At 41.3% G+C, this 15,442-nt stretch overlaps 1 protein-coding gene across 1 annotated transcript in view; it reads left to right on the top strand.

Moving 5' to 3' along the window:
• STAB2 (stabilin 2) overlaps positions 1-15,442 on the top strand; it is an 84,136-nt gene that overhangs the window by 20,904 nt on the left and 47,790 nt on the right. The window contains exons 11-23 of the mRNA XM_076339581.1: positions 1,354-1,436; positions 2,088-2,237; positions 3,536-3,679; positions 4,482-4,544; positions 4,637-4,756; positions 5,255-5,308; positions 6,471-6,551; positions 7,546-7,698; positions 10,712-10,774; positions 11,566-11,649; positions 12,859-12,945; positions 13,478-13,589; positions 14,856-15,036. Coding sequence (XP_076195696.1) covers positions 1,354-1,436; positions 2,088-2,237; positions 3,536-3,679; positions 4,482-4,544; positions 4,637-4,756; positions 5,255-5,308; positions 6,471-6,551; positions 7,546-7,698; positions 10,712-10,774; positions 11,566-11,649; positions 12,859-12,945; positions 13,478-13,589; positions 14,856-15,036 — 1,375 coding nt within the window. The remainder of the gene's footprint in view (positions 1-1,353; positions 1,437-2,087; positions 2,238-3,535; positions 3,680-4,481; positions 4,545-4,636; positions 4,757-5,254; positions 5,309-6,470; positions 6,552-7,545; positions 7,699-10,711; positions 10,775-11,565; positions 11,650-12,858; positions 12,946-13,477; positions 13,590-14,855; positions 15,037-15,442) is intronic.

Genomic DNA, 15,442 nt, shown 5'->3' with positions numbered 1-15,442 from the left:
TGGTCTCCATTACCCTCAGGACCCCCACCAGAGCAACTCAGCCACAACTGGGGGGTCTCCAGGTTTCCAAATTGTCTGCAGAGGTGAGGTAGAGACCCTGTCAGGGATCACAGCTTCCAGCCTTTCACAGTTATTGCAGCCACCTCATGAAAAGAACAGTGTAACTGTCTTTATCATCTTCTGTTGCATGGCCACGAATGTGACCTATGAACAAACACTGCTAGAAGCAAGCTGGATCTTCAAGTTAAATTTGTAAATATGAAAAATTTCCTCCTGTTTAATATAATTTGCTTGGTCCTTTTCACTGAGCCCAGCAATTAAAATAAAGATCCCGAATTTCTGACCAGAACGGAATAAGAATCCCCCATACCCAGTCAAGGACAAAGCCTGGCAGTGACCATCACGTTCAGCACCGAAGACCAAAATCCATTGCCTTAGCACTGAGAGCTCAGTTGCAGTTTCTCTGTGTGTTTCTCCTTACGTGTCTGAAAAGTGCCTGACATGCTGGGTGCCACCATTTGTTAACAACAATCCAGATTTTATGTTCTTTGGTTAAGTTTTGGACATATATGTGCCATTTGATTTACTAGCCAGAAGCTACAAAGACACATTAACCGCACAGGTTATTTTACAATACATTCACTCCACATTAATGTCTTTCAAAAACTAAGAATACACAGAATAGTCCACATTGTTTTGTAAGACAGCTTATTAATTTTGAGGTATATTCTCTGGTATGACATACCTGTAGCGACTGTAAAGATGGGCTTAGTTCTGATTTTAAACCTCTGGAAAATGAGCTGAATATTAGAAATATTTAATGCCTTCAGCTACAGAATCAGTGGTCTCATACTGCTGTCTTGGAAACAGAAAAGCCATCTGGGTAGCAAATTAACTTTAATTAACTTTCAGTGCATCAGTTTTTATTACCAGCTATGTGTTTGCTGATATTTGCACTACCAGCAGGTTATCAGCAGCATATCCCTCACCCTATGAAGACTGAATTGATTTAAAGCAGGAGGTCATCTTTCTGTAAAGACACATCTCCAAAGAAACACTGTTTTCATGTCCATCACCCTGCTCTGCATGCCACGGAATCCGGGATGCCAGAAGCATTCTGAATGTTTTGCCTTATCCTGTGTCAAATATGCAGCAGCACCTGGATTTCACATCCCATCTGCCTCTCACCTTTCAACAACTTGGATTTCAGAATCTTAAATTACAGATTTAATACAGATAGTGTTCTTTCTTATTCTGCCCTTGCATACCTGGCACAGATTACACAGTCCCTTCCTCCAATGAGCTTTTCAATACACATTTAAACTTTTTTTTTCCCCCCTCCCTCCTTATAAGAAAACGTCTATGAATGGCCGCTGAGTACTCTGGGACCATTTACCGTGCTTGTACCAACAAACAAGGGGTTCAAAGGTACAAATGTAAGTAAACAACAAAGAGGGTTTAAAATTGGTGGGGATTTAGCTCCTTCAGAAATCTTATCTGCGTTAAACGTGTTTTGATGCAACAAATTCAGAAGAACTTTTTGCTCTAGTTCATTTCTGGATACATTTAAATCTAGGGGCCAGAGATTGTCTTTTGCTACTTGAAAGAAAAACAAAATAATTTGGCAAGTCAGGGCAGAATGCAGTCATGCTTCAAGTGAGTTTTGGATTGTCTTACATGGCTATGCTCAAGGTTTTTTCACTTGGTTGAGACAGGGTCTGAACGAAGATCTGAATTTTCAGCAGGGAGGCCTACAGGTCACTTTTTATGTAAGGTGATAAAAAAAATAGTATTTTTAGTTTTAAAAAAAAAAAAAAAAGTGGCCTGATATGCAAGTGGTCAGCATCCAGTACCTTCCCCTGAAGTCAGGACAACTCTGGAGGCACTTACAGCTCATGCAGGGACATAAGGGTGTAATCTGACCTGAACTGAAACCAAGAGAGGCCTCCATTTGGTTCAGACCCTATCACCTCACTTCAGAAGAAAACATAGCATTTCAGAATGTAACAGCTGGAGGAAAAAAAAGCATTCACCATGAAATTATTTTTAGATGAAGCCTGTATTGAAATAAATCTCTGCTCTTCTAGATAAAGGATCTTCTGAATAATAAACAGAAAGCACAGTACTTCGTGAAACTCCATGTAATTGCTGGTCAGTTGAATACCAGTAGCTTGAATAATACTAATGTGATATATACTTTGACCGGCAAGTCAGGAGAGATATCAAAAGGAGAAAAGGTAAGTGGCCTTCCAGCCTACCTCAGCAAGAATACTACTCTCTGTTCACTCAACACGGAGTATGACAGGTCTTTCTGCAGCGAGACGTCAGGTTGCAGATAGCTGCTGGATTATGAAAAACCACAGCTGTGGCCATGTATTACAAGGAGTTCAAGTGAAACTTGAAACCTCACCAGCATCAAAGTTCCCACTAAAATCAGCGAAAAGAAAAATTACCTTTAGAGATGCATCACCACTGAGTGACATAGCAGACTAACACAGACCGCTCTAAAAATGTTTGCTAAAATTAAGTCATCTTAAATCTGCAGGCACGACCAACAGACTGGGGGGAGGCATTAAGAGAGCGTAGGTAAAATAAAAGGGGGCATGGGGAGGGAAAAGCCCAGAGCTTATGCTGGAAACCTGTGCCTACTGCTCACACAGAGCAAGCACCAACTGCATTGCCGATCCCACCTCCCACTGAGCATCAGTCTGCGCACCCTTTGAATGATGCGGCACATAAAACTCTTCAACATAAATAAAATGCACATGGCAATTTATCATGAAAAACATGAAGTTCATCACTAGCCCAGCTTATTTGATGTCAGAAAACATCGGGGCAGTCTGATCCCACAGCTTAAAAGAATTGTTCTCTACAGCTGATATACTAGTTTTTATAATATAGAATTATTGCTCTTGGTCCATTAAATGTCTGTTAATGACTTGAGCCTATGTGAAGGCTGAAATCAAGTACTTCTCATGATTTTTAGTAGATCAGTGGCATCTTAGAAGAGAGATCTATTTTCTTTCTTTAACGAATACGCACTCCATTTGTAACAGGAAAATACCATTGCTGTCTGAGGCCTGTTAGTTTCCTGCAGGCTTCAGTACAGTGCAGAATCAGCAACATTTTGTTGTTTTAAATATACATATAATATAAGGAAATGGATTGTAGTCCCTTAAGATTACGGGAGTTGACCCTTTCAGTACAATCATATTTTAAATCATTTCCTGGCAGACTTCTATTACTAGCAGTCATCAGAGCCCTTTTAGGTACACTGCTCTCCCCACAGGGCCTGTCCCTGCTTCTCTTCTGAACTTTGCTGTCCTGGAACAAAATAACATGGTCCTGATCCAATGTCAAAGCAATTTTTTCCATTTCCTTGATAAGCATTGGAAGCAACCTTTAGCCTCCCCAGATTTAAATGGTCCAGGTGTTGGCAATGGAAGGGGGGTGTTAGACTTTATTCAACACTCATATTCTCTCTATTGTCATTCCACAATAAAGAGCTCACTATCTATTGCCTGGCTTCTTTCAGGATAATCAATTAAGAATTAGACTCCAAGGAGGAAGGAGAAAAGGAAAACTTTTGCAGGGAAATATTATTGCTTCCAATGGGATTTTGCACATTATTGACAAAGCCATGGACAACGTGCAGCCAACATTTGAAAGCAGCAAAGAGGTGAGCCGTAAGCTATACACATGCAATGTCAGACTTTCTTTTAAAATAGTTTCACATTAATTGAATGCAAAGAAGGATGACTGACAGCAGCTAGACAAACTCTACTGAGCCACTGTGTGTCAACTCAGAGAAGCAACATTCAAAGTGAAAGGTAATGACGCAGTTTCCACATCAAACAGACATTCACTCTTCTGCTAAGCTGGTCTATGGAGGATTTGGTTGTACTCACTGCATTTGAGTGGTTCCTTGGGAAATTGGCAGTCACGATCAGTGCATCTCACTGAATTCCAGAGCAACATACTAAAACGAGGGACATCTGGACAGATGTCAGGCAAGACTTGTATTCAAAGCAGCAATCCCTCCCCCCAAAAGGCTGATATTATAAAAACTGATAATTTTGGATGCTTTGGGTTTTTTGGTGCCCTGCTTAGCATACTTCCTTGAAAGTTCACTCTCACTTTATATGGTGGTTTTGCAAATATTTTATTTCTCTGCCATTTCGCATTGGGAATGAAGAGATAATAACACTTTCCCCATACACACGCAGTTTGTACGTTCTGTGACTACACAGTATTTCAGGACAATGACAAACTCTAACTATAAGCCAGTATAGCACCAGGACAAGAGCGCTACCATCTCAGCCATTTCCAGACACCACCAGCCACCCAAACAATAAGGAAACCCAAATGTATTCAATCTGTAATAACTGAGACTCATACAATAATTCAAAAAGTGTCTTATAAGAATTGGTATTTATTCCATGTTCCCAACTAAAATAGATCTTACTTTCATCTTACTTTAGGAAACCATAATGTCAGTACTTCAAGATAATGGAAGATACAGCCAATTTACATCTTTGATAGAGGTAAGGATCCAGAAAAGCAATTCCATAAAGCTATTTTCAGATGTTCTTCAATATTAATGTATAATTTCACTTTTATTTTTATACCAAAACAGAAAACTGGCCTGGGAATGGATTTACAGCAGGACAACAGACCTTACACAGTCTTTGTTCCAAGTAATGAGGCTCTGAGTAATATGAAAGCTGAGGCTCTGGATTACCTGCTTTCTGCAGAGGTATAGTCTTTCTATAATGCAAATCTTTCTTAGATAGTATATATATATATGTAGATATATAGTAGATGCATACATCATTTTCCTGTGTTCATCTAGTTTAGTGTTCATCTAAACTAAGCTCCTATGATCAAGGCTTAAGCCATCTCTAACAATTAAAGATCAAGGTAACACCTAGAGAGGAATGGGATTTGGGATCTCCCTAGCCTATGAAGTGACACCAATCCCCCACACCAGGTCCTCACTTCTCTGCTCTTGCCCTGCCAGCACATGGCAAAGCCCCAAACCCTCTCCTGGGAGGTGTCACCCTTGGCAGGGACAGACAGAGGGAGCAGACACCACAGGGCAGGTTGCGTGCCTCGAGCTGAGCACCACCACTGACCCAGAGGTTTCTGGTGCACCAGCCGGTGACACCATTCTCATCCCCATGTCCTCTCACAGGCCAGGTTGGGTTTGTGTGACTCATTTTGGGCTAAAACAGCCTCTTTTCTGCTTTGGCAGGGTTCATGGAAGCTGCTGGAGCTGGTCCGATACCACATTGTTTCCAACACTGAGGTGAGCACGGCTCCTTTACTGACCCAGAGTGTAAGAGCATTTTCAAACCCCTTGCCACTCTGAAGGCAGAGGTTTTCCAAGAACAGCCTCCACTCAGCATTGCACAGCAAGGCTTCAAAGGACAGCTACGTCTCTGCCTTTACTAAGAGTAGTCACATAAAGGTCACTAACAAAGAACACAAACCTTTCACCTCAGTGTCACTAATCAAAATAAAACCCTGCTAGGAGGCATGGGGTAGTCCTTGAATTATAGCAAATTAAAACTGTGTTGGGTCACACGTGTGTTACAAGCGAGTAACTATTTCCACTTTAAAATATACTTTTTGGTGATGGGGACTTAGCCCAAGTGGGGAAAAAAATATAGACATAGTCATCCTGAACCTGAGACCCACTACCTTAGCCTGCTGTGGAGCAAGAACCACTGTCAGGGGGTACTGTCAGCTTGGCAGGGCTGCAGGAAGGAGAAGCAGGAAAAGTACTTGTTGCTATTAAAATCAAGCTATGAGCCACTTCTGCTAAGATTAGTCTTCTGTTTATCAGAAAGAGGTGGTTTTGTCATCCTCTAAGTAAGCGCCCCCTTTTTACCTCCTTTTTCTACTGGAAACAAAGAGCAGAACCCAGCAATACTCCCAGCAACTAAGCCTGGAGGAGACTGAAGTTCATCCCCACCCCAAACCCTGCTGCGGGGAAGGAAGGGTGTTCTTATATCCTTAGCGAAAGGCCCTGCTCACAGTGTCCAAGGTGGAGGTCACTCCCGGCACAGAGTGGGATCACAGGGAGCAGAGGCATGAGATCCACATGTCCCTTCACGGGATATCAGCACCGCAATTTCCACAATGGTCTAAGAATGCACACACGGCCATTTTTAGGAGAGGTGATAACTTTACTTAGACTAGTTGCTATAATTAGGAGAAAAAATAATATCCTTTTGGGCAACAAGCTCTTCACAGGCAGCAACCAGCAAGCTGAGTCAAAATTCAATCACTCTAACTTCGTTACCCAAGCAGGTTAGTCAATGCGAGGCTGCCCACGTAGCTAAAGAAAAGCTGATAGGGTCATTCGCTCACCCTAAAGAAAAGGGTGGTCTTTCTTGTGAAACCCATCTGGATTTGAAAAGAATAATGATATTACATTTCTTTCAATCAATTTATATTCATTTCAGCTAGAGGTTGCGAGCCTCATCTCAATAGAGCGCATCAGAAGCATGGCGAAGCAGTTCATTTACTTTAACAGGACCAGTGCTGTAAGTCAAAGGCAGCTTTCACCTGTCAACAGCTCTCTCTGATCTAGGCAACTGTTTGCATGCAGGGGGAATAAAAAAAGGGAGGAGGAGGGACATTAGCAGAGGAATTTCTTGCTATAATGAGGCAGAAATTTTCAACTTGCCATTCCCACCTACTGTTAAAAATTAGTATTATAAAGGATGCAGAGCAAATGCCTGGTACATAAGGACAGCCTGCAGTTTCTTTTTTCTTATGATTAGCCCCAGACTAGGAATGATCCTCATTTATGCTCTGCCTAGTTTAAAAAAAAAAAAAAAATCTATTTAAAATATTTTAAATCATTCTGTTACGTATTCTGGTTATTTTAAACACTTCTCAGTGCACATGTAGATATTCTTTTATTCGCTTTAATATTATAGTCTCTGACCCTGATGAACCTAGTGAACACATTTTTAAAGGTGTTAATTTGTCAGTACTTTTGCGAAACCAAACTTATCTGTTATGTTAACTCCCTTCTGTTCTTTGCATATTTTAGCCAAATATGAACATTCTGGAGAAGAGATGCATCTATGAAAATTCTTGTAAAGGCAGAGCAGTTGCATGAGTAAATGCAGAAAGAATACTTTTTCTTTTTTTTTTTCTCCTGTGAATTTGGATAGATCCCAGATTCTCTCTTACTTTTTCCCCCCTTTGTCAGAAAGAGGAACAGAGCATGCTTATGCCCACTGAAATCAATGCCTGAAGTCATCAGTAGTCTTCTCATTTTGGCCAGTCTTCTAGTCACCAGTTCCACAGGTTAACAGTGCAGATTAAGAGGAAAACTTTAGATACCGCTGTTGTAGACCAATATTCAAGAAAATGGGCAACATATGCATGCTTCTTGCATAAAACAAGTGTAATAAAAAATAGATAGCCAATTAAAAAGAAGTATGACTACAAATTCTTGAAGTTAAATTATCAGAAATTGAGAAGCTATGAAAATTTCATTATTAATAATAATTTATTGCTTCATAGGGACAAGTCTTGGTGAGTGGAGAAGAAATGGAAGAAACAGATATTGTTGCAAAAAATGGTCGCATTTATACCCTTGCAGGAGTCCTTATCCCACCCACAATTGTTCCAATTCTACCACATCGGTGTGACGAGACAAGAAGTCAAGTCACAATGGTAAGAGAATCATGACAAATCAATAGCTCTTCACTGCTCCATATAATGCGCTCCAGCTTCCTCTTTACTGCTTTCTCTGATATTCTCCATAAAAAGGAGGGTATTTTTGGAAATTAATATATCAATGACATACAGCCACCTAGCTAGCAGTGCTGCACAAATACAAATAATCTGTAAATAGGGAACTCATATCAGCACATCCTATGCCACTTTAACTCATCTAGTTCTTGCAGTAGTCCTTTAAATATGTTGTCTCTCTGGTCAAACTTTTTCCTCCAGTTCCTGAATCCCACCTGTGCATACAAGTACATGGTAAGTAGTGTCAAGTTCTCAGGGAAACTGTTTTGGACCAGTGTTTTCATTTCTACTAAATATGCAGGGAAAGGAGCCAGCAAGTTAAAATATTAACATAATAATTAATTTAATATTAATATATTAGAAATACGTTATTTTCAGAAGCCACAATTTCCCCTAGCCCTTCTTTCTTCCAGTTTTCTTCAAATTAGGAATTACAAAACTGCTTCATATTTCAAAGGGTGGATTTCAACATATCTTGTTCGGTTTGGTAACACAGTACAGGCCTTTACACTTGGTAACATTCAGATACTATTTCTGGTAAGAAGACTGAGTATCAGACTGAGCTTTTAGTCTGCAGTAAGCATGGCTCCAATGAGCTGTTACTGGCCCGTGTTCAAGCACATATCTGGGCCAGTAACAGTTCCGGTACAGTAATGCAAAACATTTATTGTCTTAACTTACAACAGTCCAGAACCACAGCCTTGAAAGAGGTTCCCAGCAGAGCTGGACAGCATCAAAATTTAATGAAGAAAACACAAGAGCTGGCACTAAAGAACTATTACCTCTGGCAGTAACTACAAAGTGCCGTATGTGCAATACAATCATAAACCAAGCAGAGCGCCGAGCCACAACCTCCAATACAAAAAGCGATCAACACCTTACAAATTCAAATTACACTTCAGTAATTTGAATTCTCTACCAGGAACCTACCTACAAACTATGTCTGACATCGATCAATCCTAAAGCAACACTATGAAAAATTATTTAAAGACAAAACAAATAGCATCTGTCACAAAAATTATTCCCCAAACTGAAGTCAGGAACTTTTGTCAGCTTTGAAAGCTTCATGCATAGTTTGAAATACAGTTTAATATCCAAGGCTTTAAGCAGAGCACTGCTACCAAGTAGAATACCAGAGGGAGCAGTGGCTTTGCTGTTCTTACCTGCCATCGTGCATCTTCATCACTCTCAGAAAACAAGAGCAATGCCACCTTTGTAAGTAAAGTAAATACTACTTGTGGTACCAGTGAAAAGTGACAAACCTTGTAGGAACTGTCAGCTGTACACGCCTACAAGAACTGTACATCCCTAAAGATGAAACCATTATGCTAACACATACATATCCATGTGACTGTACCTGAATGCTGGTAACAACCGCAGGACTCAATATCTTGCTCCACCTCCTCCCAGAGGTCATCACTCCCACAGCAGACTTGGCGGAAGGGAGTTTATGTCTATGCTTCAAGCACTTCGGTGCAAAGACAGTATCTTTATCTACTGCTGAAAACAGGCAGATTGGACTTTGCGTGGAAGTGCAGACACATTGCCCTGTCCCCCCTCTGCAGCGTGGCAGAGGGGAGAGGCAGGACTCCCATCCTCAGGAAAAGGAGGGAGCAGGTACGTGTCAATGGCTGAGACCATCCCAGGTGGAGAAAGGGAGCAAATAGGTGACACTGAGTGGCACTGAGCAACAGGGAGAGCAACGCCAACAGCAGGAAACACTTTCCACAGCAACCAGCCAGATTTTTAAGTTCTAAAAGATCAAAGAGGCACTTGCAGGGATTTTCAGAAAAGCAAAGCCTAAGTCAACTTCAGCCATGACCACACAGCTTATCAAAGAGCTTTTATAATGCCCAAATGCATTTACCAAAATACATCTGACCCACAGACCGTTAAAACATAGTAGTGGCATTGGCACCTCAACTATTTGATGCCCAAATGCTTTTGTAAGTCTGGTCCTTTATTCCTTTAAGCGATGTACAACACGAGGGGCTACTAAATCCAAACCAGTATTTGATTCTTTCCCCGCAGCTCCAGTGATAAATCTGTGGGGAAAATGCCATAATTCAGGTTTGTGGTCACTTGTCCACTGATTATGAAACACAGTGAAGTAACACATCGGATGTCGGCTCTAGGATTTATTCTAACTTAGTTGAAATGCAAGACGTTAGCAGTCATGAGCGACACGGCTTTGACAAACTCCATATCCACACACTGAAAGGCTCAAATCTCTGAAGTTATTGTATGTTGAGCCTGTCAGAGGACTCACCTTTAAAACTGCCACTGGAGTTTATAACTCCTCAGTGCTGTAATTGCCAGTCTCTGTCACCACCACATGGTGATAAATTAGCTAGTGGGGAAAGGCAACCGAAAGGTGAAGACATAAAAATAGTTATACACCACTGGATCATACCAGAGTACAGGATCTATGACATGGAAGCAAAGAATATTTTCCTCTCCACCACCTATAAACAAGACAAATTTCTGTTCACAGTGTCTATATAGGAGACTCAACTAATTTGTGGTCTTCCTAGGAAGAAATAAAAAAATTCTCATAGAAGTTAAGTGTACAGACTGCACCAGACCCTCAGACAATACTAGTTAATATATTATACCGGGTTGAGCAAACGACACCAGTGCATTTGTGCCCATGCTTATCTTCTGTTTAGGAAGCTGCCAGTTCTTTAAAAGAAGGGAGTGGGGAAAGGACAAATGAAGATAAAAAGGTGAAGGTGGAAATGAAAAACCACTCGGCAAAAATCAGAGCCAGCGCATATAGCCCTGGTGCTGCTGTTGGGTTCCAGATCCATGCTGTGACAGTTAAAGTCATAGAACAGACATACTTAAAATTTACAGGGTATATCATCCATAAGTATGCATCTCAGTAGTTGGTATAATGCCTTTTCAACTGACTATCCTTATTGTCTCCATCTAGGGTGTCTGTGCAAGTTGTTTATCGCATGCATTGGCTCTCTGTCCGCAGGATTCAAAGCCCATTGTAAGTGACATTTCCTGACAGATTCCTCAGTTGTACAAAATGCATAGAGGAAAGGGGTCCCCATATGTTGATTACTGCTCTCCCAATATAGTGAGCAAAAGAACCAGATATGAATACAGCAGACTGCATAAAAATACAAATACAGATGGTACCTTAGTCTCTTTTTGGCAATGATTGAAGCATCAAGTAATTTCAGCATTATTTCGTTTGCTGTTGCAAGATCCCTCACAGACTTCATAGAAGCTCTGATTCTTTTCTCAGGTAAACTAAGATCTATTTAGGATAGGCTTCGGCAGAAGAGAGAGCTGAGGATGAGAATTGCTACAATTATGCTTTGAGAGTTAGTAAATGAAAAACAGAGGAGGGATACATTTAAAATAGACCTCACATCTGTTAAAAATTTCCTTTTGATTAAGCATCCTCCCAGAAGTAACTGTCTGCAGAAGTAGCTTCAGAAAGGATTTAAAGTCTTCCATCTGCTTTGCATCTAATACATGCAAATCTGGCTGCATGTTTCTCCACATACAAAACTCAAGTCTAGCTACCACAGGAATTATATTCCCCCCGTCATAAAAATTCACTAGTAGTTAGTCCTATATGCCATTATTCAGTAATAACAAAAAGAAAGCTCGCATTATGAAAAAATACGTAATTTAATAATTTTTTAAAATGCAACACTATAGCAAGGTGCTTTCTGTTCTCCAGTTAAATTATGTTGCGATATTAAGATTGTATCACGGAACTGTACGTTGCTTAGAAATAGTGATGCTTCCATTTTGTGCATGTTCCAGCCTTTCTCAAAACGGAGATGCATTATTGAAGGCCCAACCTTTCAAAAAACCGGCTGTGCTAGATCCTGCAATATAACGATAAAGGTACAGAGTTACAGTTTCTTAAGGTGAAATGTATATAAAAGTTTTCCAAAATATTGTCTTTTGCATTGTGAACTTTCCTTTTGGAGCTGAGATATGTTTGGAGATGTCCATGTAGTTTCCATACCCTTCTACAGGGGGCTGAGAGGAGCTACTGTAAATCTTAGAGCAAAATACCGGGCAAATTCCAGTGAGGTTTTTCAGCTGCCAGATGTTATTGACAACAATGCTCTCATACTCTGTAACTCAGGAGTTTTCACATAAGACTCCCAGCCCAAATGTTCTTGTTGCCCCATACAGCTTTAGCTACGAAGAACAGGACAGCTTGTTCACCCCTGGTCCCAGCCCTTCCTGTCCCAGGACTTCACACAATATTGGGTAACAATGAACGGGAAACACTCCCGAGAACTGCGCTCCACTTGCTCTGCTTGGCAAGCCTAGTCCTCGCAGAAGTCATTAGCCCCTGAGAAGTACTTAGGTATTTCTGGCTCCCAGGGCTCCTAAATAGGCTTCTGCATCTCATGACCACCATTAAGTAACAAGCAGAGAAGTCTACAAATCCATAAGCTTTGAGAGCCTTTTGCTAATTCCTATTTCCCTTGAATCACGCATGTAAATGAGGGTTTATTCTAATACACTTTCTGTGCTCTTGATAAATAAATGGATCAAGCAGCCAATTCATGATTAAAACAAAAGATGCAGCCGAGAAAAACATTTAGGGCTGTGTAGCGGCTAAATCCCACACTGGTGCAGAGGGGAAGGGGGAAGATCAAAGCAGCGTGTCTAGCTTTCACAGCGTCTCCCTGGGGTAAAACATATCTTCAAGTTCCTTGATCTCAGATGCAAAGGAGACTGCCTGCCTCTGAATCGCACTGCACTCCCACAGGCAAATATGAGAGTACGCACAATATGAGCAGACACACACAGGCACATTCATAACTGGTGACAGGACAGGGATTTCTAACACTGATGAGTCTGATAAGAACAAGGGAAGGACCTGGTGGTCTGTGCATCCCCTTCTCGGGCTGCCAACACCCCTCCTGATTTTAACAAGGCCATTGCAGAGGTGGTTCTGGTTTAACACAAGCCTTTCAAGAGCCAGCTACCCCTACAGCCCTTTGCCAGAGGGCAAAAACACTATGAAGAGGTGTCTTTTGTGCACTGCCTTCACACTAAGGCACTGGAAAAGAGGCTATTTGCTGTATTTCACAGGAACGAAAGTGTTGCAAAGGCTTCTTTGGCCCTGACTGCAGTCCGTGTCCAGGAGGTTTCTCCAAACCCTGCTCAGGAAACGGGCAGGTAAGCAGAGCATCCAGCAGCACCCTGCACTCCCATGGGGGAAGGACAGGCTGTGTCCCAAAAGTCCCCGAAGCACTTCTGCACAACCGGAACGTTAGGCTCCACAAGAGCGGCACCTTCCATTATGTCCAGTGACGGCCGTGAATTTAAGGTTCAGTTATACGGAGGAGGGAAAATGAATTGGTCTCCTCTCAGACGTCCAAATTGCAGGTTTCTGTGGTTCCAACACACAGCACACAGGCAAGGCTGGGGCTGGGTCACCCACTCTGATACTTTTATTTTACACGGCACAGGATAATGACCCAGCTCACTATTCTCACTTTAAAATTGCAAAGGAAGGTAAAATACACAGCAGCAAAGTACAAGCACAAGGAAAGCTCTTGCTTTGAAACACCTTTTTCGTCAAAGCTGAGGTTCTTCCTGGTAGTCTAACACAGTCATAATATGGACAGGCATATAGCCTCTTCTCTGGGGGAAGGATAAATATTTATTTCAATTTATACATAGAAATCACCTCTCTTCCATATCACAGTGCATGGATGGCCTGGGTGGAAATGGGACCTGCACTTGTGCTGAGGCTTTTCAAGGCTCGCGCTGTCAGTTCTGCTCAGACCCTGGCAAATATGGACCTCAGTGTGACAAAGGTAAGTACAGCTGTAATTCCTCAGCCCGAGAGCATGGTCTATTTCTTTTGGACCCTATTAACATTAAGGTAGGAGTTAACTGCTCACTAAACAGTCTCTACAGAGGATGAGCAAGATCTCTCTGGGGTACTTTCATTTCTTATTTCAAAGGGATACATCATAAGCCCAGAGTCAGTAAAAATCTTCTCACTGGCTTAATTGGGCTTTCTGCAGGGGCCATAGCTTGCTTTATATTAATTTATTGTTCTTTTCATTTCTGTCTCCCTCACATAAGTAATTGAAAAGAACATCTTTGCTATTCCATTCCCGTCCGGTATTGCCCACAACAGAACAGATTCTGCCTGCAATGACAAACATATGTAATCTAAGAACAACTAGATCTATAACAGATTGTGTTTAGGGCCACTTCATAACCATCTTTACTGAATAATTTCTGATCTATTGAACAGCTTATAGTTCTAGCAGTCATCTTCTATATACTGACAGATTTAATCCTGCTATGTCAAACCATACTACATTTGAGAGTCTACAGAATATACAACATCAAATATAGATATATTCCCCATCTACAAAATCATTTTTAGTCTTTTTTGCTATGAAACAGCCTGTCATTCATGAAGCACAGCTCACTTGTAGGTTCAGAGGTACATGGACAAAAACCAAAAGACAAATTCCATAAGAAAGGGTGGTACTGCCTAAACTCCAGTCCTGCCAAAGCAGTACATGTTGGCTTAACTAGTCTCCACTGGCACTTCTCGGGATTGCAGAAGGCTTACCTACAATGTCCTTTGGGCACATTGCTGTGCCTCCCAGCAGCACTAATCCGCCCAGCCCCAGCAAAGTGCTGGTAGGTCTGTGCTGCTGCTCTGTGTACTAGCCCAGCACTGTGCAATTTGTAGGATTGTGGACTCAGTATTAAAAGGCTTCCCATATCACTGAAAGTATGCCAAAAGTTGTGCAATTAAATAACTTCAGCCTTAACAGCCTGGGACATAGTATTTTGTTCCTACTTCTCTGAAGTACTTTGACTTTCATTGATAGGTAAGTGCACTATAAAGACAAAATAGATTTTAGTTATCCATAAAACACACCTGAAAAGACATGGGTATGATAAATAAAAAATGAGTCCCCCAACAAAGTGAGACTTTAAAAATACAAAAGTTTAGATTCTAGAAAAAAAGGAGGACCCAATTCAAAAGAAATGCTATGTAAGGATAGATGCCTTTTACCACTATGGAATTGCACATTGTAATTTACCTCTGGTAGAGTGCCTCTGCATTTATGGGAAGTGCGATAACCGAATAGACAGCGACGGGATCTGTCTTCCTGGATCATGCATAAGTGGATACACAGGGAAACTCTGTGATAAGCAGATTGTTCCCTGTGAGCCCTCCCTACGGCTCTGCCATGCACATGCAGACTGTCAGCTTAGCGATGGTGCAGTGAGGTAAGTCAGTAACTTGCATCTAATTAATATTAACTGTGACGCAGCTCTTCCCTATTTGCTTGATCAAAACAGTACCTTGTAGCAGTACACAAACATCAGCCACTGAAATACTGCTATGCGGCAAATAAGCATAAACATGTACCACATCGACCTTGAGTTGCAAGATAGTAATTAAGAGTTTTCAATGCCCTATCCTGTACCTTATATTTAACACTGATAAGATAGATACATACGGATCTGACCCTTGTTCAGAAGGCTGCCTTCCTACCAACATCTACGAAGGCTCTTAGGAACCTCTTATTTCTAACCATCCCTTAGTGAATTAGGAGTTTGAGCCTTGTTGAAAAACAATGAAACTCTCAAGCAAGTTTGGGGATAGATAGCTCACTCCGGTCAGCTCAGGTAA

This window comes from Aptenodytes patagonicus, chromosome 1, assembly GCF_965638725.1.
Source record: "Aptenodytes patagonicus chromosome 1, bAptPat1.pri.cur, whole genome shotgun sequence".
Taxonomy (NCBI): domain Eukaryota; kingdom Metazoa; phylum Chordata; class Aves; order Sphenisciformes; family Spheniscidae; genus Aptenodytes; species Aptenodytes patagonicus.
Note: the sequence above shows the minus strand (reverse complement) of the source record. Positions and strands in the feature narration are given on the sequence as shown.